This window comes from Centrocercus urophasianus, unplaced genomic scaffold (assembly GCF_019232065.1).
Source record: "Centrocercus urophasianus isolate 14NV4802_14NV808 unplaced genomic scaffold, USGS_Curo_1.0 seq_30, whole genome shotgun sequence".
NCBI lineage: Eukaryota > Metazoa > Chordata > Aves > Galliformes > Phasianidae > Centrocercus > Centrocercus urophasianus.
The window spans coordinates 6,454,170-6,479,646 of record NW_024884867.1 but is presented as its reverse complement, the minus strand read 5'-3'; the positions used below and the strand labels follow the sequence as shown (position 1 = coordinate 6,479,646).

General features: G+C 52.9%; 2 protein-coding genes across 11 annotated transcripts in view; one reads left to right on the top strand and one right to left on the bottom strand.

Moving 5' to 3' along the window:
• The window catches only part of CUX2 (cut like homeobox 2), a 53,680-nt gene extending 32,993 nt beyond the window's left edge, over positions 1-20,687 (top strand). For 2 of the 9 annotated variants that reach the window (XM_042829103.1, XM_042829106.1), the window contains exons 2-20: positions 4,177-4,255; positions 7,661-7,762; positions 7,865-7,988; positions 9,198-9,274; positions 9,365-9,431; positions 9,600-9,648; positions 9,775-9,879; positions 10,430-10,624; positions 10,703-10,761; positions 10,834-10,882; positions 10,987-11,086; positions 11,751-12,398; positions 13,002-13,103; positions 14,093-14,868; positions 15,305-15,464; positions 16,095-16,355; positions 16,631-16,819; positions 16,901-17,174; positions 17,775-20,687. In XM_042829103.1, coding sequence (XP_042685037.1) covers positions 4,177-4,255; positions 7,661-7,762; positions 7,865-7,988; positions 9,198-9,274; positions 9,365-9,431; positions 9,600-9,648; positions 9,775-9,879; positions 10,430-10,624; positions 10,703-10,761; positions 10,834-10,882; positions 10,987-11,086; positions 11,751-12,398; positions 13,002-13,103; positions 14,093-14,868; positions 15,305-15,464; positions 16,095-16,355; positions 16,631-16,819; positions 16,901-17,174; positions 17,775-18,441 — 4,083 coding nt within the window. In that variant the 3' untranslated portion in view covers positions 18,442-20,687. The other 7 variants (XM_042829107.1, XM_042829105.1, XM_042829109.1 and 4 more) reach the window with 7 other exon arrangements.
• A 777-nt stretch (positions 20,688-21,464) lies between these two features.
• On the bottom strand, positions 21,465-23,899 carry PHETA1 (PH domain containing endocytic trafficking adaptor 1). Of its 2 annotated transcripts, none has more exons than XM_042828918.1 (3): positions 23,862-23,899; positions 23,396-23,448; positions 21,465-23,049 (listed from the first exon to the last, which is right to left on the bottom strand). In XM_042828918.1, exon 3 carries the CDS (start codon positions 22,979-22,981, stop codon positions 22,265-22,267), a length of 717 nt encoding a protein of 238 aa, XP_042684852.1. In that variant the 5' UTR covers positions 22,982-23,049; positions 23,396-23,448; positions 23,862-23,899; the 3' UTR covers positions 21,465-22,264. The 2 variants fall into 2 exon arrangements, with proteins under 2 accessions (XP_042684852.1, XP_042684853.1); XM_042828919.1 differs by having other exon boundaries at positions 21,465-23,046.
• Between the last annotated feature and the right edge of the window lie 1,578 nt (positions 23,900-25,477).

Genomic DNA, 25,477 nt, shown 5'->3' with positions numbered 1-25,477 from the left:
AATATCCTTGCAATGGAGAAAAGAGCAAAGCGAAAGCCCTGCTAATTACAAAAGTTGCTTTATGAAAGATAATTCAAAGCAATAATTTAGCAAACATAATCAAGTAGCGCAGATGGGGATTTTGATGAATAGTTTGCAACATGCAATTAGCAGCTCTTGCAGTTACATATCATTAACCCTCAGAGCACAAAAATTATTTTCTCATTATTAGATGAAAAGGTAAAATTAAGCTGACTAGACAGTAAAGGAACAAACTACAATTAATTACCTTCATTTATTACAGTCATTATTTTAAACTTACTTTTTTTTTTTTTTTTTTTAAATTCTGATAGATGGATGAAAACATCTAAATTAAAAGTTTTGTTCTGCTAAATTGGAGGTGAAACTTTATGCACCCGTGCTGCTGTCCCGCGGGATGGACGCTGCATCCTCAGCCCAGGCAGTACGAGGCTGGCAAAAATCCACCCAGCTGCGAGCAGGGATCTCATATCTCTGCATTTCCATCCCCACTGTGCTGCATTAAACCTAATAATGCATCGTGCTGTGATCTTAAGTCCCTCTTCAGACCACCTCTTCCACTGATGTGGGCCTTGCAGCGATTTTTAGTTTTGGCAGAGGCAGCTCCTCATCCCCAACTTGCAAGTTTTGCATATTTTTGCAAGAAAATATTTCTTGTAAATGTGGGAATAAACCCACCCGGCGGGGTGTTTCTGGTCCCCACTGCCTGGCATCCTTCGCTTCGCGCTGCAGCCTCGCGCTCCGACGCGCGCACGGGTAGCAGATGGTTGACAGTCGCCAACTGTCAGCAAACGCACTGAAAAAATATATTTGGGGAAAAAGTCTAAACTTGGCAGTGTAAAAAAAAAAAAAAAAAGATACGTAGAGAGAATTGTGTTGGTGAAAACGCAGAGCGTTCTTGAGATGGTTTTGCTGCGCTGGGAATTGAGGTTGGGCCTCAACTGGGGATGGCTTGGGCGCTCCACGTAGCATATTTGGAGCCATGGAGATGGTGATGGAAATGCAGGAAATGAAGGCCAAGGGAAGCTTCTCCCAGTGGTGCCAACTGGCACCTCCAAACAGCACCAATGGGTGATGCCACTGCTGCCAGCACAGGACAAGGGGCAAAACCAATCCCATTGAGATTGGTGTCCTCTGCTCTCAGGAACTTTGCCAAAGTGTCACTGAACTTGTCAGGAAGTATTACAACAAAATTAAGAACCAGCAGCAATTTTCTTTCATTTCATAGCCTGCGCATTATAAAGTAAATTATTAATGCTTTTTTTTTTCTCGGTTAAGTAGTTATTTGCAGCAGTGTCGGTATATTTCTCATTAGAAATAACATCATCTGAAGAACTTATATTGATTCATTTTATTTTTTTTTTTAATCTGCGAATCATGAACGTGAACAACATATTTATATGGCGTTCCCTTTAACTAGAATTCTCAGGCTTTATTTTTATATTATTGATCTTTTTGACGCGAATTGCTTTTTGGCCTTGTGAAAGCGATGTAAGCTTTCTGCCTTCGGAAGAATGAGTTGGAGCGGAACGAAGGGTTGGGTGTGCGTGCAGTGGGACTGTTCTCTTCCCTCCCACTTTTCTCCCTGACTTCTTTATCCATCAGCAAAAAAAGAAGAAAAAAAGAAAAAAAAAAAGAAAATAGCTTGAATGTATTTTTTCATCAGTTTTCTTCAACATTCGGGGTCTCTGCTGCTGCTTTCTCCCCCGACAGCTGTTCCTCCTTGCGTAGAAAGAGCTCATTTGTGTTTCACTGCCACAAGTATTTAGATGGAAATAACTGATACTTATCCCGCACTTGATACGAGGATTCGGGGAGGAGCGTGTGCTGGATCCCACGCGGTATGGATGCGGGCACGCGGCCGGGCTGGGGAGTTTCACTGCTTTGTCAGTCAATTATAATAATATTTCTGCTTCCAAATGTTTAAAAAGTTGGCTTCGTAAGGTATAATCATGGCACAGAGGCCAGCCTGACAATAGTAATTAATTAGGCTATTACGCATTCTACAGTGATAATTGCTTTGCTGGAAAGTCACCAGCCATGAAAAAGAGCCGGCGCGGGAATGTCATCCATCACACGCCCCGCTCCCGCGCCGCGCTCACCTTGAGCCCGTGCCGCAGGAGAGACAGTGGGGGGGAGAGTGAAATTAATGAGAATTTGGCTTTCCTGCCAAACATGCTTCCTAGAAGCTTGGTTTGGGGCTGCTGCCCCTAGGGCTGCTTTTGACGGGGATTTATTCAGCTTGGAGGGCTTTAGGCATGCTGCTAAAAACCCCACCTACTGCCTGTTTTGGGAATTGTCCCTAATTATCCCAGAGGCCATGGGAAGTTTTACTGATCGTTGTCGCTGACATTTCCTGAAGTTTAGTGGGATGCTGAAAGAGCAGAGCTGGCTCAAAATCCATCTGCTGTGGTTGGTTCACTGTTAACAAATAAAGCTGAGGCTGAGAGATGCCATCGGCAACCCAAAGCCAGGGGATGGACACTGGGAGCCATCACACCCATGGGATGGGTTGGGTTTGAGGGCAAAAAGTGTAATTTTGGGGCTGATGAGGTGGAATCCTCAGCGTCTGCTGAGGTTAATGAGAGGCTGCAGCCCAAGTAGGGGATATCCCTGGAAAATGTCCGTATGTTTCACTTTGATGAAAGTGTTTTCCAACGTTTTCGGCAGCTCTGAAGTCCCAAAATGATGTTTTGCTTGGCCATTTGCCTCCGCACAGTAGAAGTTTTCGGGGGAAAACCAAACCTGAAATGAAACAAAACGCTATGACTCAAGATGAGCAAAATCCTTGAGAGCTGTTCCGAGCTCCTTATTCCTGCAGTTCCCACTGAGGTGCTTGGCCCTCTGTGTGGATGCCAGGGAAGTGGCGAGGTCCTGTATCTTCCCCTTCTCCAAAGCTGAACTGAGGGTCATGGTTAGTGGGCACAGAGGTGGTGGGTTGATGGTTAGACAGGATGATCTCAGTGGTCTTTTCCAACCTTAATGATTCTATGATTGTGTCTGTAAGGTGACATCAGGAATAAAACCCATGGGAACAGCCTATTTGGGGCCCTGGCCCATCTGAGTGGGCCCATCTCAGTGCTGGATCAATGGGGCACAGTGTGCCTGACACGATGTTCTCCCATCACCTTCCATTCAATGCCTCCCACTCTAAACTTTATTATTAGAATTTCAATGTGCCCCAAAGCCAATGCTGAAACTGCAAACAGGAAATTCCTCTTCAGCTGCAAAGAGGAAAGTCTGTTTGTATATTAGATGCTAAAAAAAGCACAACTTATACAATTTTAACAGCAGAAAAATGATCTTTGTGCTCCAGTGCCCATGAGCTGGGAAGGAGAAGGCAGCTTTGCTCAGGTGGTTGCTGAATTACAAATGAGCAGTTTGCTTTTATTTTGAATGACAAGCAATTTGCATCCAGGCTGGTGCAGCATGCTGCAAGCTCCATGAGAGAGGGGAAGAGTGGAAAAAGTGATGTGGCTTGCTTGGGCTTGGCTGCATCCCTTGGCTGCATTGGGATTGAGTTTTGGGCTTGGTGGCTTTTTGAAATGGGAGCATTCCTACGGGGTCACCCCAAGACCTGGCTCTTGGGGGCAGTGGGACATTCATGGAGGTCTCCTTGCTCCATTGGAGTCCTGTCCTGGACATGCATGGAGTAGGGCTGGAGAAACTTATCCAACAGGCAGTGGCACATGGAGAAATGGAACAGGAGAAAATGGTTCTCACCTATGAATGTTGGATGGGGCAGAAGAAGGCACCACTGGTCTGGCAGCATGGCAGTGTGCCACCTCCCCACCAACAGCAGACACAGCATGGCTGTAGTGGCAGAGGGGACAAGGGGACTGAGCTGAGAACTGAGTTCTGGTCCTATTGTATGGGACCCCGTGAGCATCCTCCCTTAGGGTGAGCATTGTCACACCAGCACAATACCAGGCAGAAATCTTATTTCTTATTTAAGCCACGGCATTAAATTATAATTTTCATTTACTCAGAGTGCATCAATGATTCAGAGTGGCGTGACATTACAGCAGCGCGAAGAGTTCTGCCCAAGGCAGTGCACAGGATGCGAGCGGGGACACCATCCCGTGCCCCCATCCATCCCCGTGAGCCCTTCCCTCCTCCAGCCCCAACCCTCACCGCCCTTTTCCCATCTCCCTGCAGGTGATTGCACTTAGTAAGAGGAGCAAGGAGGCTGAGACGGCTTTCCTGAGCGTTTGCAAGCAATTGATCGAGGCTCCAGGTAAGGACCGCGGCGGTGACCTGGCTGCATAGCGAGGAGGCAGCAGCGAGCAGCGGGGGCACAGCGCCCGGCCCTGGCCCTGCAGACGTCCGCTCTTTGCATGTTGCTTTGAAAATCCCAACCGAAGAGACAAGTGGAAACAGCTTTTGCCATCGCTGTGTTTCAGCCCCTGAGCCAAATGCATCTTGACATTAGAAAAGGAATACATTTGCTCAGCCCTTGTAATAACACTGCGGCTATCCCCAGTTGTCTTTTTGACGGTAAGTTGGGTGAAATGACAGAGCCCCAGCTCCTGGCAGCAGACTGTGGGGGCTGGGACCCCTCCAGGGGCTCCTCACGCAGCTCTGGGGGGAAACTGAGGCACAGTGCTGTGCAGCAGCCCTGGGGCTATTGCCTATCCCTGAGGACAGAGAGCTCCAAGGGGCTGAGGATGCATGGAAGGGCTCCTGCAGGGCCGCTAATTCATTTTCCAGACATTTAAGAATAACAAAATGTTTTAATGATTTCTTAGGGGAATTAGGGAGACATATTTTTGTCCTCATTAAATTTTATCCTGTGCTACAAGAACCAAATGTCAGCTCGCTTTGCAGAATCCAGTTATCTTTCTGGCCTGCCCTCCTCCTCAGCACCCTCCCTGCACACCCTGTCACCTGCACAGAGAGCGCACACGCAGTCACATGCACACCACTGCAAACACAGGCAATCACACGCACACCCATGCAAACACGTGCACGCATTTGCATATTCCAACACTTCTCCCTGTGCTTGTGCAATCGCATACACACCTGTGCAATCACATGCAATTGCATGCGCTCACATGTGCACACCCGTGTGTCTGTCCCTGTCTGTCCCCATGTGTGTCTCTCTGCAGCCGAACACTTCCCAAGCACACTATAAGTCCTGATTCGACAGTTTTTGCTCTGAATGGCTGCTGTCAACACAAATCTCTGGCAGCGACTGTAACGGAGCCTGATTGCTCAGCAAGAATTGTGATAAGTGAGCTGCTGTGTGTCTGTAATTACGGGAGAAAACCGTAAATCTTTGGGATATTGTTCACACAGATGTGGCGTGAAGGGAAGGGGGAGAAGCAGTAAAATGTGTTAAAAGCATAATTAATGTCATTGTTGTTGGGGATGATTTGATTTAAGCCCAGCTTTGATGTGCAGAGGGTATCGTAGGGCTCTGGTGGATGGGGTGGTGCAGGTTGGGATGAGGCAGCATGAGGGGTTGTCAGCACGGTGTAAGGGCTGCTGGTGCCAGGATGTAGCATGGGCACAAGTGGGTACAGCTTGGATGTGTGATGGATTCATGTGGGTGCACAATGGGTGCATGCAAATGCACCATGGATGCACTGTGAATTAGTGTGGATGCACTGGGTGGATTCAGGTGGATTCACTGTGGATGGGTTTGTGTGGGTGCACCATGGATGCACATGGATGATGCATAGATGCACTGCAGATGCACTGTAGATTAATGTAGATACACTGTGGGTGCACTGTGAATTAGTGTGGATGCACCGTGCATTCATGTGGATGCACCATGGATGCACTATGGATTAGTGTGGGTGCACTGTGGATGCACCGTGGATTCGTGTGGATACACCACAGATGCACCACAAATGCACTCTGGATGCACATGAATTCACCCGGATGCACCACGGATGCTCTATGGATCCCCTCTGCTCTTCTTTGTCCTCAGCACAGAAGGTACAGGGATTGGCTGCAGCTCCCTGAGGACATTTGGTGCTGCTGGCAGCTGTGGGGTGCTGGAGGGATGTGAGAAAGGGCCCCATGGTGCCAGGGTTGGGGACACAGCAGAGATTGGAGTTCCTGCTGCAGCACTGCTGCTGCTAAATGACATCCAATAACGCCAGCTAGTGGTGGGACTTATTATATAGACTGAAATATTGAAATATATATAGAGAGAGACTATAGGACAGCAGCTCTGGGGTGATTTCTTGTTATGGGGATGAGAGGAGCTGCCAGCACACATCGCATCGGCACTGCCCCAGCATTTATCGACAGTGCCCTGGCTCCGGGGGGAGCACAAGGGGGGTCCCCAGCCCCTCTGCCATGGGTGTAATTACCCGCATCGTTAGCTCGCCTGCTTATAGGTGTTATTAATGGCCAGGAGAGCATCCAGCGCTCGCTGGGGCTATGCTGAGCATTTTCACTCTCCATCCCCTTCGGCTCAGTATGGTGGAGGGGCCAATTCCCAAAATTCCTGGGGCGGGTTTCCGCAGCATGCTCACAGCTGGATGGACACTGAGCTCTGATGGCAGCTCCCATAAAGCATTCCAGGAGGGGTGGCACCGATGGCATTTGCACTATAGTGTCCAGTGGTGTCCTGGGGGACCCCAGACCCATTTTGCTGCTCACATCCATGCTGGGTGCTAGAAGGAAGGACCGCAGGCCAAACCCTCTGCATTTGGGGCAGATAACACAAAAACACCCACACTCCCCACAGAGGCAGTCGCACATTGGGGTTTTTCCATCTCCATTATGCTGCTTTCCCCTTGGATACCTGCCACTGCGCAGCTCCGTCCCACTTCCCTGTTTATCTAACTTTTTGACCCTGGAGAATTCCATTCTATTTCCTCTCTTTTCCACGAAGGAAAAAAAAAAAATAAAGCACCCCAAACCTATATTAACCTGGCTCAATAGGAGGCATTTTCTTGAACTTATTAAAAAATCCAGACTTGTAAATTAATTTGTTCATGTTGTACAATGGCAGTGCAGATGGACTCATTAGCATGCACACAACAAATAATTATAGATGAATTTTTAGCTGGCCTGCTTAATGGGCTTGCTGGGTTAATTATGTCAATGTATAATTACATCAGCCCTGGGAGACATAATGGCACACCCTGCTGAGCAGACACTAGCTAATGATGGTGTAATGCTGACAGAGGGAAGACATACGGCTCTGAAAGCACCTGCTTACCTCTGCACAAACTGCCATTGTCTGCACCCAGACTGGGGAGACCAGGGCCAGTGGTGCCACCACGTTTGGGGATGAGATCCTGCATGCAGCCCTAGCAGTGCTCAGTTCCTGGGGGCTTTGGAAGGGTGATGGTGGCACATGGTGGTGGCACATGGAATAGCACATGGGATGACATCGAGGGTTCTGTTCCATCCATTGGGATAGCAATGGTGGCACACGATGGTGACACATGGGATGGCATTAAGGGTTCCATCCATTGGGATGGCTATGGTGGCACATGGTGGTGAAACATGGGGTAGCATCAAGAGTTCCATCCCTGGTTTTAAGCAGGTTGCAGTTGGCTGCTGCCCTTGGCATGGAGGGTGCAGGAATGAGGATTGTGGCACTCATGCTTGGGAAGGTGGGATGGGACTGTTGGTCATTTTCCCCTGCCCCTGACATACAAAGTGCTGTTGCCTGCAGACCCTGCTCCAGTGCTGCTCCAGCGCCTTGAGCCCGAAAATCCACCCCTGAAGGATCTCAGCTGCCCCTGGAAGAAGTACCCAGAGCTCCTCGGTACCAAAGGTACCCAAAGTGCTGATGGTGCATGGGTGACATCAGTGCTCCCCATCCACGTCCTCGTGTGCTTCCAAGCAGACAACCGTGTGACACATGTCCCTCCCGCAGAGCAGAGAGAAGGATTGTTGCCAGCAGCAGGACTCACGGCGGCTGAGACCACGCTCCCTGACATCGACAGCAAAGCACTTTTGGCTGAAACCTTGCTGCAGAAAAATGAGGCAGAGAAGCAGAAGTACGTGAATATAAGAAAGGACCCCCATGGCACCTCCTGCCTGGTGCTGTCCGTCTGTCTGTCCCTCTCCCAGCAGTTTCTGGGTGTGCCACGTGGTGTTGCTTGAGCAAATCGCTTAAACCGAGGCTGGCGGACGAAGCTCATTAAGCGGCCTTTTAATTGTGAGGCTCCCGGCTTTCCCAGCGGCGCGCTTAGCAGCGCTTCATTGCTATTCCTTAACGCACCGCACCCGTAACAAACGAGGAATCTTTAAACCCTAAATTGCAGAGCTCTCCAAGTAAGTTCCTGGCAAGTAAGGGCTATAAATAATGCAGAATAACTTTTCCCTGATTGCTTCCCCCCTCTAATTAATGACAGGAGGGGTTGCATTTCGGTGCAGAAGCATTTCTACTTTCCTTTCTTGGCTCCTTGTTTGGGGACATCAAGCAGGGACAGAGATAGGACAACATCCCTAGGTACCATGGGGTCAGCAGGGTCTGGGGGACACCACTCTCGGGAACAGAGGGTTGTCAAGGAACTGTAGAGTGTGGGGCTGTGCTGGGTGTGCTAGCGTTGTGCATTACCATTTCCTCTTCCATTTCCCTAGTGATGTGTGTTGCCATCCCCTTTCTGGTAGAATCACAGAACAATTGATGTTTGGAAAAGACCATTAAGTTCATCAAATCCAATGACCATCCCATCACTGCCATGTCCACTCACAGAATCATAGAATCATAGAATCATAGAATCATAGAATCATAGAATCATAGAATCATAGAATCATAGAATCATAGAATCATAGAATCATAGAATCACAGAATCATTAATGTTGGGAAAGACCTCTAGAGTCATCAAGTCCAACCCCAACCCATTACCCCCATGCATACTAACCACATCCTTCAGTGCCATAGTTCTTGAACACCTTTGAGGATGGTGTCCCCACCACCTCCCTGAGCAGCCCGTGCCAGTACCTCACCACTCTTTGGGAGAAGAAATTCTTTCTAATATCCAACCTGAATGCAACTTGCTGCAACTTAAGGCCAACACCACTTGTCCTTGTGATATGCATTGCCATCACTTTTTTTGTTTCTCTAGTGATGTGCATTGCCATTCACTTCTCCACTTCTGTAGCAATGTGTGTTGCCATTTTCCACCCGAAATGATTTTTTACCACCAGGACCATAAACTACATAAATCTGACCCTCATGGCTGATGCCCCTCTCTCCACAGGGGGCTGCAAGAAGCCCAGCTCACCCTGGCCATGCGGCTGGGGGAAGCCGAGGAGAAGATCAAGGTGCTCCATTCAGGTAGGAAGGATGGACTGTGGGAACCACAGGGTGCTGAACCCCCCAGCCCATGTCTCACCCCTGTCTTCTCTCTTTTTTCCCCGCTGCCAGCGCTGAAGGCGACACAAACAGAGCTGCTGGAACTACGGTGTAAATATGATGAGGAGGCTGCCTCCAAGTGAGTCCCAGAGCGTGTGAAGAGACCCAAAGTTGTGGTCACTCCCTAATCTAAGATGTGTGTCTATGCTGCTGTCCTAGAAGGACTTCTGCCAACCACTGATTTTGTGTCCCTTGCCTCTGGATTGGTTTCTGTGTACCATCTGATGCCTCTTGCTTCTTCTTTCAGGGCAGATGAAGTGGCCATGATCATGACCAATCTTGAAAAAGCCAACCAGGTGAGCTGAGAATTTCCAATAGCGGGTGGGAGCTGGATACTCAGGAGAGGCAGGCATGGTGCTGGGATTTGGTTCTGCCCCAAGCATGGGGGTGCCCATTCTGATGCACTTTCTGGTCTCTTGCAGCGTGCCGAGGCTGCACAGAGGGAGGTGGAGAGCTTGAGGGAGCAGCTGGCAGCTGTCAACAGCTCCCTGCGTCTGGCCTGCTGCTCCCCTCAGGGTGCTGCCGGGGTGAGCAGCTCCTATAGCATTGGGGAACATCCATCCTGTAGTGGTTGGGAACATCCCAAGTGGCTGGAAGCAGTCATTGCAGCTGTGAGCATCCCACCGTGGTTGGGAGCACCCATAGCAGCTGGAAACATCCCATTGCATCCCAGAGCAAAACATAGAGGTTAGGAGCACCCATAATGATCAGGAGCATCCCATAATGGCCGGAAGCATCCCATATAGACAGGAGCACCCCATGCATGCAGCCAGGAGAACTCTCTTGCGCTTGGGAGCACCATTTTGCATTCAGCAGTTTCCATCACGTCTGGGAGCAGCCCAGAAGCAAAGCAGGAAGGATCCAGGCATTTTTTCATTGCTCTTGGGTCATAACATTGCCCATGCAAGATTATGGGGAGCAGCCTCCCATAAAGTGGGCAATTTGCACTTCTATAGCATTCCGCTGAACATGGAAGACCTCTGAGGACAGAGGAAGAGTCCATCCCACCCCCTGCCAATGACAGCCCCCATGTCCCTGCATTGGGTGGCCAGGAGCTAATGCTGTACCCTCTCCCAGCAGGACAAAGCGAACTATTCCATGTGCTCAGGGTCAAGGCTGGAGGCTGCTCTGGCTGCCAAGGACCGGGAGATCCTACGGCTCCTGAAGGACATCCAGCACCTCCAGAGCTCACTGCAGGAGCTGGAGGAATCCTCCGCCAACCAGATTGCTGAGCTAGAGGGACAGCTGGCTGCCAAGAACGAAGCCATTGAGGTGTGGGGGCTTGGGTGGGCATAGGGTGGGCACTGATCTGACTGTGTTGGCTTCACACCATGAGTGTGTCCTCCACAGAAGCTGGAGGAGAAGCTGCAGGCACAAGCAGACTACGAGGAGATCAAGACAGAGCTGAGGTAGGCCTGCTCCCGCGGTTGGGTGCTGCGAGGCCACATCCCCTGCCTCACCGCCCCTCGTTTCTCCCCCAGCATCCTGAAGGCCATGAAGGTGGCATCCGCCAGCTGCAGCCTGCCCCAGGCAAGTGCTGTGGCGCGGGCCTGGCGTCCTGGTGGGATGCGGGAGGTCTACTGGCCCCGCCAGAGCCCTGCTGCTCCAGCCCACCGCTGCTTTGCCCCTTGCAGAGCATGTCGAAGCCGGAGGAGGCCCTGCTGCTGGGGAAGGAGGCATTCTACCCACCACAGAAGTACCTGCTGGAGAAGCCCAGCTTGATGGCCAGCACTGGTAGGGTACCAGTGGACACACATTGCCTCATGTGCCATAAGTTGCAGAAGCGTTGGTTGGAAGAGACCCTGAAGGTCATCAAATCCAACCATCAACCTAATTCTACAAAGATCTTTGCTAAACCATGTCTTTAAGAGCCATGTCCACATATTCATTGTAGAATCATGGAATGGTTGGGTTAGAAAGGATCTTACAGCTCCCTGGCTTCACCCCTGCCATGTGCTGGCTGCCCCCAGCTCAAGCTGCCCAGAGCCCATCATGGCCTCCAGGGATGGGGCACCCACAGTTCTGGGCAGCACTGCCAGAGCCTCACTGCCCTCTGAATGAAGAAATCCCTCCTAGCATCAGACCTAAATCTCCCCTCTTTTATTTTAAAACCATTCCCCCTTGTTCTATTGCTATCAGACTGTATATATATAGTTTTATTGTCGATCTGTGCCCAATCACTTGGTTGCTTCTCCGCGTGTACTCTGGTGTGGGCAAGGGTCCAAGCCTGGAGCATGACCACCATGGTCAAAGTTACGATGTTCACCATAAGTCACTCAGAAAGGTGCTCAGAAAGAGCCTGCCTATGGGATGGGGGATTTCCAGCTAGGGAAACTGATGCAGGAGCATCTAGCCAGCAGGACTATAGTGCATGTCTGTCTCTCTCATTCATCTCTAGAGGAGGATCCCTGTGAAGACGAGTCGGGGAAGGACCCAGTGGGCATGGAGCAGGCATTCCTGTCCCCCCAGCAGCTCCCGCACCCGCCAGCTGATGAGCCAACCTCTCCCACTCCTCTCCCAGCTGTACCTGGCCCTGGCCTGGCTTCCGAAGGCCTCCGGACGTTCCCACTGTCCCCCTTCCCAGGAGCAGAGCGGCTCCCAGGGGACGCACTGCTCCCCAAGGGCCCTCCACTACAGGGGTCCCCTTACAAGAGTGAGGGTGCTGGAGGGGGACTGTCCTTCCCCGCTGCTTTTTTCGGAGCCAAAAGCAGCTCTGTGCCCCCCAGCACTGTTCCACCCACCACCAGCCCACCTGAAGAGCCTGCTGAGGGCAGCGGGGGCAGCTCAGCTGACGAGGAGCAACTGGATACAGCCGACATCGCCTTCCAGGTGAAGGAACAACTGCTGAAGCACAACATTGGGCAGAGGGTCTTTGGGCACTATGTGCTGGGGCTGTCACAGGGCTCTGTCAGTGAGATCCTGGCCCGGCCCAAGCCCTGGCGTAAGCTGACAGTGAAGGGCAAGGAGCCATTCATCAAGATGAAGCAGTTTCTCTCCGATGAGCAGAATGTACTGGCCCTGAGGACTATCCAGGTGCGCCAGAGAGGTGAGTGGTGGGGTGGCCCCAATGCCAGGTGCTGCCCTGAACTGCCCCTGTGCCACCACTGCACTCACATCTGAGCCCCATGGTGATGGATGGGGACACTGTGGAGTCACCCATGGCATTTAAGGGTTGTCCCTAGTGGCCCCAGGTACTGCTGTCCATGGGGCACAAATGCCACAACCCATAACTGAAAGTGTGCCCCTGGATGAGTTTCACTCATTTAGTCTTCCATTGGGCTGTTCTGTGGAATACAAATCAACGTTTTTGAATATATTGTTAAAATAATCAAGTTTTAGTGCTTCAGAACTGTGGTACAGTGTTGTCACCATCATGAAATAACTCCTGGCTCTGGGAACAGTGGCTCCTCAGCAATGTTCTAATTTGCCATGGTGGCATCTGATCCCATGTGTCCTCTGCCAGGTGATGCTGCGTTGAAGGCAAGAGCTGTCAGTAGAGGCTGGCAACTAATGAATAGTGGTGTTTTCCTTAAATCCAGCATCCCTGAAAATAACTAAACATGAGCAACAGTAAATGCTTCCTGACATACAAGTGGAGCTTGTAGAACCAGCACTGGTGACAAATCTGTTGTCATGCTTCTTTGATCAGGTAGCATCACGCCGAGGATCAGAACGCCAGAAACCGGCTCCGACGATGCCATCAAAAACATCTTGGAGCAGGCAAAGAAGGAGATTGAGTCACAGAAGGGAGGTGCGTTCTGTCTATAGGTGTTTGGAGACTGCAGGCCACATATCCTTGGGCCATGCCATCCAGAAACAAGGCTGAGACCTCAGGGTGCTTGTGAGGAGTTGGCAGTGCTTCCTACCTTCCCCCATCCATACGCATGGCACTAGCCAAAATGGGTCTTTTTTTGGCCATTTCTCTCATCGCCATCCATAGAGATTTGGGATATGGTGGAAAGAACTGCTGGTAAATATTGCTGGAAACAAAACACTCATGCTCAATTGCACATCGCCCTGTACCTGAGCTTTCAGAAACTTTGGACTTAACTTTTCCATCCTGCCTTTCCCAGAACAGATAATTAAATGAGAGCACACGATCCACATGGTGTGAGGAATCATTAAAGCAGTTCTGCTCACAGTCAATGACAAGAAATGAAATACATTAAAATGGGTAGTCTGCTGAGAAGGCAGAATCCTGGAGGATTACATTAGACAGGAATGGTGGAAAAACAGAGAAAACAAACACGTTTATTGTCATCGTTGGTAATGGGATTTATTTTGCAGTTGTCAAAATGTAATCACACTTAGGTGCAGGAATGTCATGGCTGCTTTCCAGCCTCTTTGGCCAGCTGCCCCCAGTTTTGTTGTTCTGAATGGTGCCAATGCAGTATCGGACATCCCTTTGGCCAGTTTGGGTCAGCTGTGCTGGCTCTGTTACCTCCCACCTCCTTGTGTACCCCCAGCTCCTCACTGCAGGGCAGCTTGAGGAGCTGAAAAGTCCTTGACTAAGTGTAAGCTCTGAACAGCTACAGCCAAAACATATGTGTGTTATCAGTGTTACTGTCACCCTAAACCCAAAATACACTGCCATACTATCCACTAGAAAGAAAATTAACTCCATCCCAGCCAAAAGCAGGGCAGGAACAAAACTGAAAATGTTAAAACCTTCCCTCGCTTCTAGCCAGCACCTCTATGAGTTCTGCACCCAGCGGTTCCCCTCATTGCCCCTCTTTGCAGGTGAGCCCAAAAACCCATCAGCATCTCAAGCGGTGACCAACGGGGCGGGTGGCAGCAGCTCAGAGGACGCCATCAAGAGCATCCTGGAGCAGGCACGGCGGGAGATGCAGGCGCAGCAGCAGGCACTGCTGGAGATGGAGGCAGGGAGCAGCGGGCGGCCCGGGGGCACACCGCCCACTGAGCGTTCCACTTTGGCCACCGTCAGCCAGAACATCGTCCCAGCCTACGTCAAGCAGGAGGAGGGCAGCGGGGCCAGCCCTGGCCCCCCTCAGACGCCCCTTGCTGTCCTCTCGCCTGCTGCCTTTGTGCAGAGCATCATCCGCAAGGTGAAGTCAGAGATTGGTGATGCTGGCTCTTATTTCGACCAGCACTGGGCGTCAGAGCGCAGCCTGCTCAGCCGACCCTACACCTCTGTTTCGCCTTCGCTCTCCTCCTCTTCCTCGAGCTACTCCGGCATGGCCAATGGACGAGGCTGGCCAAGGGGTGAGCCTGCTGAGAGTGGCACCAATGAGGATGAGCTGCCGGCAGCTGAGGATGAGCCACACCGATTAGCAGAGATGAAGGTGGAGGGTGCTGGCATGGAGCCGGCAGCTGGTGGCCGGCTGTCCTACTACCCTGCCTATGTACCGCGCACCCTGAAGCCTACCGTGCCTCCGCTGACACCAGAGCAGTATGAAATGTACATGTACAGGGAGGTGGACACATTGGAGCTGACCCGGCAGGTCAAGGAGAAGTTGGCCAAGAATGGCATCTGCCAGAGGATCTTTGGAGAGAAGGTACCGGCTTGGGGAATGGAGTCTGGTGTCCCCTCAGTGGGGTGGGAATTGTCCATCTCAGCACCCAGGGCTGGTTGATGTCCTCTAGCACCTCCTGCCAGGGTCCTCACTGTGCCACAGGGCTCCCCTCAGAGTCCTCAATGTCCAACCCAACCCAACAGTCTCCTGATGGCCACCACCAATTGGTTGGTGGCACTGCCCACAGGGAATGTGCTGTCCCCACAACCCATACCCAGTGGGGTAGCCCTGAGGGTGATCCCAGCACCTGCACCAAGCACTGGGACCAAGGGATTTGGGCATACCATGGGGTGTGAGTGCAAGCCCTGTCCCCTCCACCCATCCTGCTCCTTGCCCCAGCGCGGCCGGGCTCGCTTCCTGTTCAGCAGGGACGATGGCCAGGCAGCAGCCCAGCACATAACGCCTGCACCATACCCAGGTACTGGGCCTGTCCCAGGGCAGTGTGAGTGACATGCTGTCACGGCCCAAGCCGTGGAGTAAGCTGACGCAGAAGGGACGGGAGCCCTTCATCCGCATGCAGCTCTGGCTGACGGACCAGCTGGGGCAAGGCATCAGCCAGCAGCCGACCCCATCCCAGGGTAAGTGCTGCCGCCGCTGCATCCCTTGCTCCATAAACATCCCAATACCATTCCCATCCATCTCCCGCATCCTAAGACAGGAGGATTTGGTCATGTCCTCATTACATACAGCATCACTTCAGCAACAGCAGTTGCTCCAGGCTACTTGACATCACCCTTCCTTCAGTCCAAAGCCGCCCATCCAATACATGCAGTTCATTTCAACCCCCCTTAATTAGTATGTTAGACAAGATAGGGCTGTTGCACAGCTCCTTCTAATGTTATTTTCTCAGAAATGGGTTTTGAAAGTCATCTAGTTAAAAAAAGAAAAGGAAAAACACAACAAAAATCCTTGGCTTTGTGCCTGGAATAGAAAAGTAGTTGGGTTTTTATGTTAATGTTGTGTTTTCTCTCTTTAATTATTCTGCTGTTGCCTCCTGCTCAGCCACAGATGCCGGAGAGGCTCTGCTGACTTTCCTCCTTTCAGGAATAATAAATAATAATAAATAACAGATTAATAATAAAAATAACCTTCACATTCCTGCTGCCATCCCTTCCCTCAACCCATTCCATCCTTACGGCCCATTATTGGGTTTGCACAGTGCCCTCCCACCAGTGCCACTGACCTGTCCTCTCCCTGGTGCCACACAGCTAGCCCTGCCGAACCACAGCCATCCCCCTCGCCACCCCCCAGCCCCACGGAGCATGAGAAGGGATCGCAAGAGCCCCTTACCCTCACCCTGGAGAGCAGCAAGGAAAACCAGCAGCCTGAGAGCAGAGTGGTGGCAGGCAAAGCACACCCCAACAGCCAAGGCCCTGTGGGCATCCAGGAGATTGTTGCCATGTCCCCCGAGCTGGACACCTACTCCATCACCAAGAAGGTCAAGGAGGTGTTGACGGACAACAATTTAGGTGCGAGCGCCATTTTGGGAGATGCTGGTGAGGCGAGTGGGTTCCCGGCTGACTGGCTTTTGGCAGGGTGTTGGGTGATGATGTGATGGGGTGGTGGAATGATGGGTTGACATGGTGATGAGCTAAAAGGGTGGTGGGGTGATAGGGTGATGGGGTTGTGGGTTGACAAGCAGATGGGTGACACGGTGACAGGGTGGCAGGGTGATTGGGACGTGGCTGGCTGGACAGTGGTGTGACTTGTCCCTCTCTAACCACCTCTGCTTCTCCTCTGCCAGGCCAGCGGCTGTTCGGGGAGAGCATCCTGGGCCTGACGCAGGGCTCGGTGTCCGATCTCCTCTCCAGGCCCAAGCCATGGCACAAGCTGAGCCTGAAGGGGAGGGAGCCCTTTGTCCGCATGCAACTTTGGCTCAATGACCCTCACAACGTCGAAAAACTGCGTGACATGAAGAAGCTGGAGAAGAAAGGTGAGCATGGGGGTTGGGCGGCAGTGGATGAGTGGGGCGGAGGGGGCTGAGCGGCGCGCAGCTCCGTCTCCTCTCCTGCAGCCTACCTGAAGCGCCGGTATGGGCTGATGAGTGCCGGCTCAGACAGCGAGTCCCCAGGCGCCCGCTCCGAGTGTGCCAGTCCCGGCCTGCAGCCCCAGGACCTCAGCCTTCTGCAGATCAAGAAGCCACGGGTGGTGCTGGCTCCTGAAGAGAAGGAAGCCCTGAAGAAAGCCTACCAGCTGGAACCCTATCCCTCCCAGCAGACTATTGAGCTGCTCTCCTTCCAGCTCAACCTCAAGACCAACACCGTCATCAACTGGTTCCACAACTACAGGTATGGATGCTGCTGAAACAGCACAAAACAACCCTGAAGTATGTCTTCAAATAGTGATATCTAAAAAAACAAAAAAGCGGTAGGGGAAAATATGTACAAAAATGGTTGAGTTTGGAAGACTGCAAGCTAGAAAGAGCCCAAAGGATGAGGGGTAATGGTCTCAAGTTGCACCAGGAGTTCAGGTTAGATAGTCAGGAAAAGTTTCTTCTACAAAAGAGTTTCTTCTACATGCTGGAATGGTCTGCGCAGAGAGGTGGTTGAGTCACTGTCCCTAGAGGTGTTCAAGAAACATTTAGATGTGGTATTAAGGGACATGATTTAGTGGGGAAATACTGGTGATAGGCGGGCAGTTGGACTGGATGATCTTGGAGGTCTTTTCCAGCATTGGTGACTGTGATTTCTGTGATTCAAGGTGGGGGTAGGTTGGGTGTGGACATGATGACCTTAGGGGTCTTTACCAACATTAACGATTCTATGATTCCATCATTCTGTGAATGACAAGTTGGGGTTTTTATGTTTGAAGCATTCAATACAATTCCTGCCTGTTGATGTTTTTCCAAACTGGTCTGATCACTCACGCCCCGTGTTTGTGCCCCACAGGTCACGGATGCGCCGGGAGATGCTGGTGGAAGGCACACAAGACAACGACACGGACCCAGAGCAGAATGGTGGGGCAGCCGGCCCAAGGCCTAGGGCCCCACACAGCCCTGACTCAGATACTGAGGACCGAAAACCCCTTTTCAGTGGGGGTGAGCACCCTTGCACTGGCGAGGTGAAGGTGAAAGAGGAGCAGGGGGAGGTGGGCAGCTGGAGCCGCCGGCGGGACTCGCGCAGCCCAGCCGGGACAGCAGAAAGCACTGGGCCCCCACAGGAGGAGCGAGGAGGAGCTCCCCGTGCTGCTGCCCCCAGCACCGGCAGCCTCCCACGGCGGGGAGGCCGAGCCAGGGCCTCCGGAGGTCCTCCACCACCACCACCACCACTCCATCCCGACCCTGGCAGCTCGCAGTCATCGGCCAACTCATCCCACTGTAGCCTGGAGGTTTCCCCCAGCTCGCCTTCCGCTGCCTCCTCGCCTGGCCTCGCTGGTTCAGCCTCACCAGGGCCATCCTCTGCCGGGCCGGTGTCACCGGCACTGCCGCCAGCCCCGTGTCCCCGGCTCAGCACCAGCGTCCAGCGACGTCACGAGAAGATGGCCAACCTCAACAACATCATCCACCGCCTGGAGCGGGCTGCCAACCGCGAGGAGGTCCTCGAGTGGGAGTTCTGAGCTGCCTTGCAGACACACACATCTCTATATTTTGTTAAACTCAGTGCGCACCGAGAGGTGGACCCTGCAAAGTTCGTCCACGAAGCTCCCCCAGCTTTGTTTTCAATGTGAAAAACTGGGAACGATTTTAAAAAAGAAAAAGAAAAATATTTATAGACCTCTTTTAGATATTTTAATAAAAGGATACTTTGGAATTTATTAACAGCTTAAGCTGCTTTGATATTAAAGATAGCTATAAAATCAAGATGATGTAGCAGTCGTGTCATTAAATGTACACTGAAGTCTTGTAGTTTGCCACTGGATGAGATTAAAAACAAACAAAAAAACCCACAGAAAAGACTTACTGAGCAAAGCCATCAAGAAGCACTATGAGACTGACCAAATTTAATAAACTTTTGCATAGCATTTTTCCACATCTGTCTGTAAGACACTGCATCGCTTCTGCCCCATCCAGAGACTGTGTTATAGTCCATGAAGACTCTAAATCAGAAACCTTGACGCCATCGAGTATGTATTTAGTTCTGGTGGTATGTTTTTGAAACCTTTGTAACACAGAATGTCACGTGCAGTTGTATATGTTGTAGAAATGTCTGCAATAGCCTTCTGGAACAAGACGTAGCATGGTGCAAATGCAGTCCCTCGCGCTCCCTCGAGTCAGCAGCTGGTGCTGGCCCTCAACAATGACAGCACTGGAAAAGAGGGAAAGAGGCAAAACAGACCCAAGTGAAGCAAGCTGTCTCTGATTGTGGTGGTGATGGGAAGAGGTACCTGGGTTTGACACCTGGGGCAGCTCCAGCTGGCTGGGGATGGCATTTGGGGTCCCCATGCTCTACTGTCATATGGAAAATGAAATCACTGGTGCCTAGGGACTCCAAAAAGCCAGAACGTGCCCTGCTCTGGGTTCTCCCTGCACCATGTGCAGCTTTGGGGGCTGAAGCACTTTTTTGGTTTGGAGGCTTTGGAATGTGGGCAGGGGGAGCATCCCCTCGCCATGGCCATGCCCTCTTTCTGCGGCTGTGAACCATTGTCATGGCCATGTCCCCTTGCCATGGCCGCATCCTATTGTCATGGCTGTGTCCCCAAGCAGTGGCTACTACAGCATGTCTCAATGAGCTGGGACATGGGATCAAGCCATGTTCCTGCCCTATACTGTGCTTGGGGCTAAGTTGGGCAAAGCACAGTGGTGCCTTGCTACTGACCTAGTGCAAAGCCACAGCAGTGGTGTGGTGGCATTCCAACACCCAAATCAGGTCTCTGGAGTGTTCCCATCTCAGTGCCCCAACTAACAAAATGCCTTTAGAAGAGGAGGGTGGATTGTGTCCTGTAATGTTTCCTGTCCATTCCGTTTCTCAATGCATTTTGCAAGCGCCAAGAATGCGGCATGCCACACTCTGGCCACCCTCTCCACCATCTGTCACCTGATGAGAGGCACCGCGGGGCCGTGGGGGGGAGCTCGATGCCAGCTCTGAGGCTATGCATTGACTTGTTTTCCACTGTAGACATTTTTATCAGAATAGAAGGTATTTTTATACTCTGGTGGTAGTCAGGGAGCAATTTCAAAAGCAAACCTATTGGGCTCTCCAAAAGCAAGCTCGGCTCTGCACTAGCACGAGCTCCCTGAGGTCACCCTGCTGCCACCGTGCCACCGAAGGCCAAGGCATACCCATTGCCGACTGTTCTCCGTAGTGTGCTTGTGTTAGCTTTAGTGGAACGGGATTTGATGAAGCACTTAGGGTAGTCTTTGGAACATGGAAATCCTGTTGTACTAAAAGCTAGTGGGACATACTGATCACATTTTGTTATAGGCTCATGTACTGTACTTCAAAAGTTTCTATGAGATCGATGAACTTTGTTAACAATTTTGGAAGGAACAAGTTCTGTAAAGAGCCACTAAATACAGAAGTTGGATAAGACTCCTGGCGTCGCGGTGTGTTTCTTCGCAGGAACTGAGACTTGTGGCAGTGGCTCACACTGAGTTTCACCCTTGCATTGGGTTTTGGGGCTCTTGCAGCCATCAGTGTCACTCCATTGGGAAAAAGGGGGGTGTTTATGGGGTCGGTCCAGCTCAGGGTGCAGTCTTGCCCCAAGAGCAGCATGCTTCCCTGGTGCTTGGTTTCAGGTTGTGTCCACTTTGGCCTCCATTGGGAGCCTCCTGACCTTACCTCAGCATCGCCCGGTGATTTTGTAGCTACCACCACGAGGCAGGGAGGTTGGCGTGTGATGAATTAATAAATCCATATGTTGCATATCTGTTTTAGCTTGTTTGTCGACTAACATGTTGGGAAGGATTTATTTTTAATGAATATCTGAACACCTTGAAAAGCTCGGCCAGCTGCCATGGAAACTGCAGAGGCTTCATTCTCCATCTGGATGCAGAGAGACGTCACCTCGGCTGCCCTCTACGAGCCAGAATGCCGTGCAGGATGGCAGTGCCACCTATGCGACAGCAGGGTCCCCTTCCCTGTGTGAGACTACCACCAGCCCCAGCGAGGGGATGGCTATATTGCCCTGCCTCAGTGACTCACAGCCTTGGTAGAGGACTGGGGACCATGGGGTGCTGCCCATGAGTCAGGTTTTAGTTAATGCCAGAGCTAATGAAGTATTTGGTTGTTGGGGCTCAGATTATTGGGGAAAAGATAAATTCCGCAGCTTGTTGGCAGACAATCTGACTTCCATCTGATAACACTTCTGCTCTTAGCAGTGCTACAGTCATTTGTGTACGCGCGCATAGCAGGGAGGACAGCTCATTGCTTCATCCCTGTCCTCACCAGAGCAGCTTCCAAGGCACAACCACACAGATCTGAGGCCTTCTGGACTCTGCTGTGTGATTTCTGTCCAAAACAGTTGCTATGCTGTCCCTACATGGGACCAACACAATGTCCTGATGCCCCCTGTGTAAAACACACCATACCATTCCACCCCAATTCCACTACCAATCCCATCCCCAACCTCATCCCTCAAGGGTGCTCCAGGACCTACTTTCCCAAATGAGCCAAATGTGCAAATGAGAAGGAGGCCAGGAGGAAATTCCTGAAGCAATATTTATTGTAGAAAAAGAACTTGAGCCAGTTCTGAGAAGTCAAATGAAGATGCGGCCACTTGGCCTAACACAGGGTTCCTCTTGCTCCAAGATTTGGGAAACAAATCCAGGAGGGAAGGGATTCAACAGCTTTAGTGAAGGAAGAGCTGGTGGGATGGCTGACTACAACAGTCACTGCACCAGCTGGGGTGTCACAAAGTCCTTGGGCCAGCAGAACGGATACGAACCAGAGAAACGTCTGCATGAGACCCCAAGGCTCCAATAGCAGCCACGCTCTGCTTGTGCATGTGAATCACTCTGCTCCCTCCACTGCTGACACGCATGTTCCTTTTCATTGCTGCGACACTTCCCCTTTGTGAGCCAGCTCAGGGGTGACACCAGCTCCAAAAATATCTGTCCTGGAGCCCTGGAGGATGTGGTTGGGTGGAGGCAACTCCACCACATGGTAAATTGGAGGACCAGGATCCTGCTGGGTGGCAGCAGCACACAAACATGAGGCCATGGTGGCTGCTGTGCTTGGCACTGTGCTGCTAGGATAGCGCCCATGCATTTGTTCTACAAACCACATCCTGCTGGAGCAGACGAATGCCATGGGGCTCAACTGGCCTTGAGCAGGTGAAGGCAGTTCCAGCCCTCTGGCAGTGCAACACCCATCCAAACTCTCCCCGGCATCCTTGCCTCTGGAGGTCCCAGTGCACCCAGCTCAGTGCTTGATCCCCAGGAGCTGTGAGTCCTGTAGAGGGGACTGAGGTTGTACCAAGGACTCTTTGCCCACAGGGCCTCTCAGGGCCGATGCTGGCACTGCCGGTGCTGCCAGTCCTGCCGCAGTTGGGCCACCTGCTTTCCATAATGCTCGTGCAATCGGCAGAATACTGAGGTCTCAGCTGTTCCAGTGTCACCGCTGGATGCTCGCCGGCGTGGAGGCAGCGGAGGTGGCTGTGGGTCGGTGTCATCATCACAACCATCATGCAGCTGGTCCATGCCAGGCGCATTATTCCACACCGCACAGCCATTCTCCTTTGGAGGAACCGTGGGCAGAGCCGGCAGGGAGTGCTCCATCCCCAAAGGCCGTGCCTTGCAGCAGGCCGGGCCGTGCCGGCAGCCCCACCGCATCTCCTCCAGCTGCTTCTCCAGCTCCCGCACCACCAGCCGCATGTAGTCAAAGCTGGCCCGCGACAGCGCCTTCACCCACACCTCCATGGCCGCCTGGCTGTCGGCTGCCAGCACGTAGGTGCGTGATTTGGTGCCGCTGAAGCGGATGGCGAAGGCGAATTCCTCAGCCGAGTCGCAGAGCTCCACGGTGCAGCCCTCCAGCACGATGACGCCCACCGGCTCACGGCTCTCACGCTCCTCAAAGTAGAAGAGCATGTTGCCCTTGAGCACGAACCAGCGGCGGTGGTATGCCGTGTGCCGCTCGCCACGCTTGAAGAGGAATCCAGCATTGTCGGCCGGGGAGTCGCAGGTGGCATAGAACACCAAACTGCGCTCGTTCAGCTTCATGGCTGCAGGCAGAGGGTGCGGGCAGTGTGTGCGCAGCGCTGCAGCCGCCCGCCGGCTCCTTGTTCCTGCTGGCACCCAGGAAATGGAGACTGAGAACAAACACCGCAGGCAGGCTCACCCCGGCACAATGCAGTGCTGCAGGTCGGGTGCTCCCAGGGTGGACTCCGCACCCCAGGCAGTGTTTCCCCGTAGAGAAGCCCCACTTGGGGCTGTTAACCCCCCTCCTCTCTCCCCCTTCCCCCCCCCTCGCTGTCCCACATCACACAGCACAGGTGGCCTTGCGGCCGCTCCCCTCCCCACCACCCAGCCCACGTGCCCATGGGACCCTCACGGGACAGCGTCACACAGGGCCAGGCCACCCCTCCCCGTGTCCCCACACAGCGGTGCCCTCACCATCCCGTTCCTTCCACCCACCTGTGCTGCGGGGCACGGCGCTGTTCTGTCTCTGGGCTCCGGCTGTGGGTGACCTTGGGGGACACGGAAACGCTGGATGCAGGGACGGCTGCCGGCACAGGGCTGGCACCCAGCTGGCACCCCTCTGCCCCCACTCCCTCTGTCCCAAAATGACGAATTTCAGCGCGTCACCGCTGCCTGCGCAGCACAAGACGGACACGTGCGAGGATGACCATTATTTTCCTACTGAGCCACATCGCAGGATGAAAGGAGCCAGGAGAGGGCTCCCAGCTCGGGGGCACCAATCGGGATCCCAAAGCCAGCCTTTTGGGAGAGGGACATCCGCGCGCGGTGAGAGCGCCCCAGCCTTTAGCGGGACCGCCCCGACCGAGCCCCACCGCCGTTCCCCAGCACCGCGCGGTCCCGCCCCGCTCCAGTTCCACTCCAGTCCCTTTCGGGGCCACCCCCGCTCCCATCCCCCGGGCACCTTTTGTCCTCGGCTTTCCGCACCCCTGCTCGGCTCGGGCCGCCCCTCGGGCGGGGCGCTGCCACCCGGCTCCTCCCCGTAAGCTGCCGCTACCGCCCCTCGCAGAGCCGGGCCCGACCTGGGGGTCCCAGCTGGATGGATGGATGAGTAAAGAGAGACCTAGATAGGCTAAGCAGCGGGCCCAGGTGAACCCCATCAAGTTGAACAAATTCAAGCGCGAGGGCTGCACCTGTGTCGTGGCTGCACCTGGGTCGTGGCAACCCTTGCAATCAGTACAAACCAGGGGATGAAAGGATTGAGCGTAGCTGTGCCCAAACGAACTTGTGGGTACAGGTGGGTGGCAGCTGGATGAGGTGAGCCAGCAGCGTGCTCTCACAGCCCTGAAGGCAACAATATCCTGGGCTGCGACCAAAGCAGTGTGGGCAGCAGGGTGGGGGAGGTGCTCTTGTCCCTCTGCTCTGGCACAGGGTGCCCAGAGAGCTGCTGGTGCCCCATTCCTGCACACAGCCACGGTCAGGGGATGGGGCTGTGAGCACTGATGGAGCTGTGGGTGTCCCTGTGCACTGCGGGCAGTGGGAACAGATGGCCTTTAGGGGTTCTTTCCAACTCAAACGATTCTATGACTCTGTGATTCTTATGGATGACGGGATGGGTGAGACAGCAAGAGCTCAGCATTCACCACAGCTGCACAACACTGCATTTTTCACTTGCTCTCCATTTCCTCCAGGTTCTTTGTTCCCCTGCTCAGCGATGTGCACATTTTGTAGAAGCACTGTTGGATTTTGCTTTGCAGAGAGCCAAGAAATCACACTGCAGGCAACCACTGCTGCAGGGGCAAAGGTTTTCAGTTCACCGAAGAGTTCCTCTGTCACCTGTGGACTTTCTCTTTCGGTCTACAAAAAGGGATTGAAGCAGCACTAAAACCACCCAGGTTTTATCTTCCTCCTTTCACAGCCCTGCAGTTCTTACAGCCTGGCCCGGCCACACAGCTCCCATTGGCAACAGCCACATCTGAAGGAGGGAGAGCCATGGGGAGAAGGCAGAGCTTTATTAGAATGCAGGGGAGTTGTGGGGAGCCCCGACTGCCCCCTGCAGCTTCGTTAGCAGGAGTCGTGGAGTTGTTCCTCCCCTCTCTTTTGGAGAATCGTTCCAATTCCTCAAAACCCAACGGCGAAATTCCCCGTGAGTTTTGCTTCCTGTTCGGTCTCCCTCGGGATGGCCGCGTTTTGCCGCACGCTCCGACACTTCCTCTTCTGGGCAGTCCCGTGACATTGGCCCGTTGTCCTTGCGGAGTCCTCACAGCAAAGGAATCAGATCCCGTGCCTCCGTTTCCCCATCCAGATCCCACGGGACGAGCTGGGAAATGCGGGGCGAGCTGGAAGTTGGGAAAACGCGGAGGAAAAGGGGCTGAGAGGGGAAGAGGGGCGGTTGGGAGCCCTTTGGGACACCGCCTCAGTCCCTGCTCCCGTGGTTGGCGACGGCCACAGGGAGCGCGCTGAGCCGGGAGCTCTGAGTCACTGCGGGAAGAGGGGGGAGCGCCGGGGGGCGGGGGGACCGGCGCTGTGCGGGGCTGCCGGGAGGGGGCGCCGGGAGTCCGCCTGTGGGGCTGCTATGGG

What these genes read in the sequence shown, in the direction of transcription:
- PHETA1 (XM_042828918.1), bottom strand. Translation starts at nt 22,981, where the DNA reads ATGAAGCTGAACGAGCGCAGTTTGGTGTTCTATGCCACCTGCGACTCC.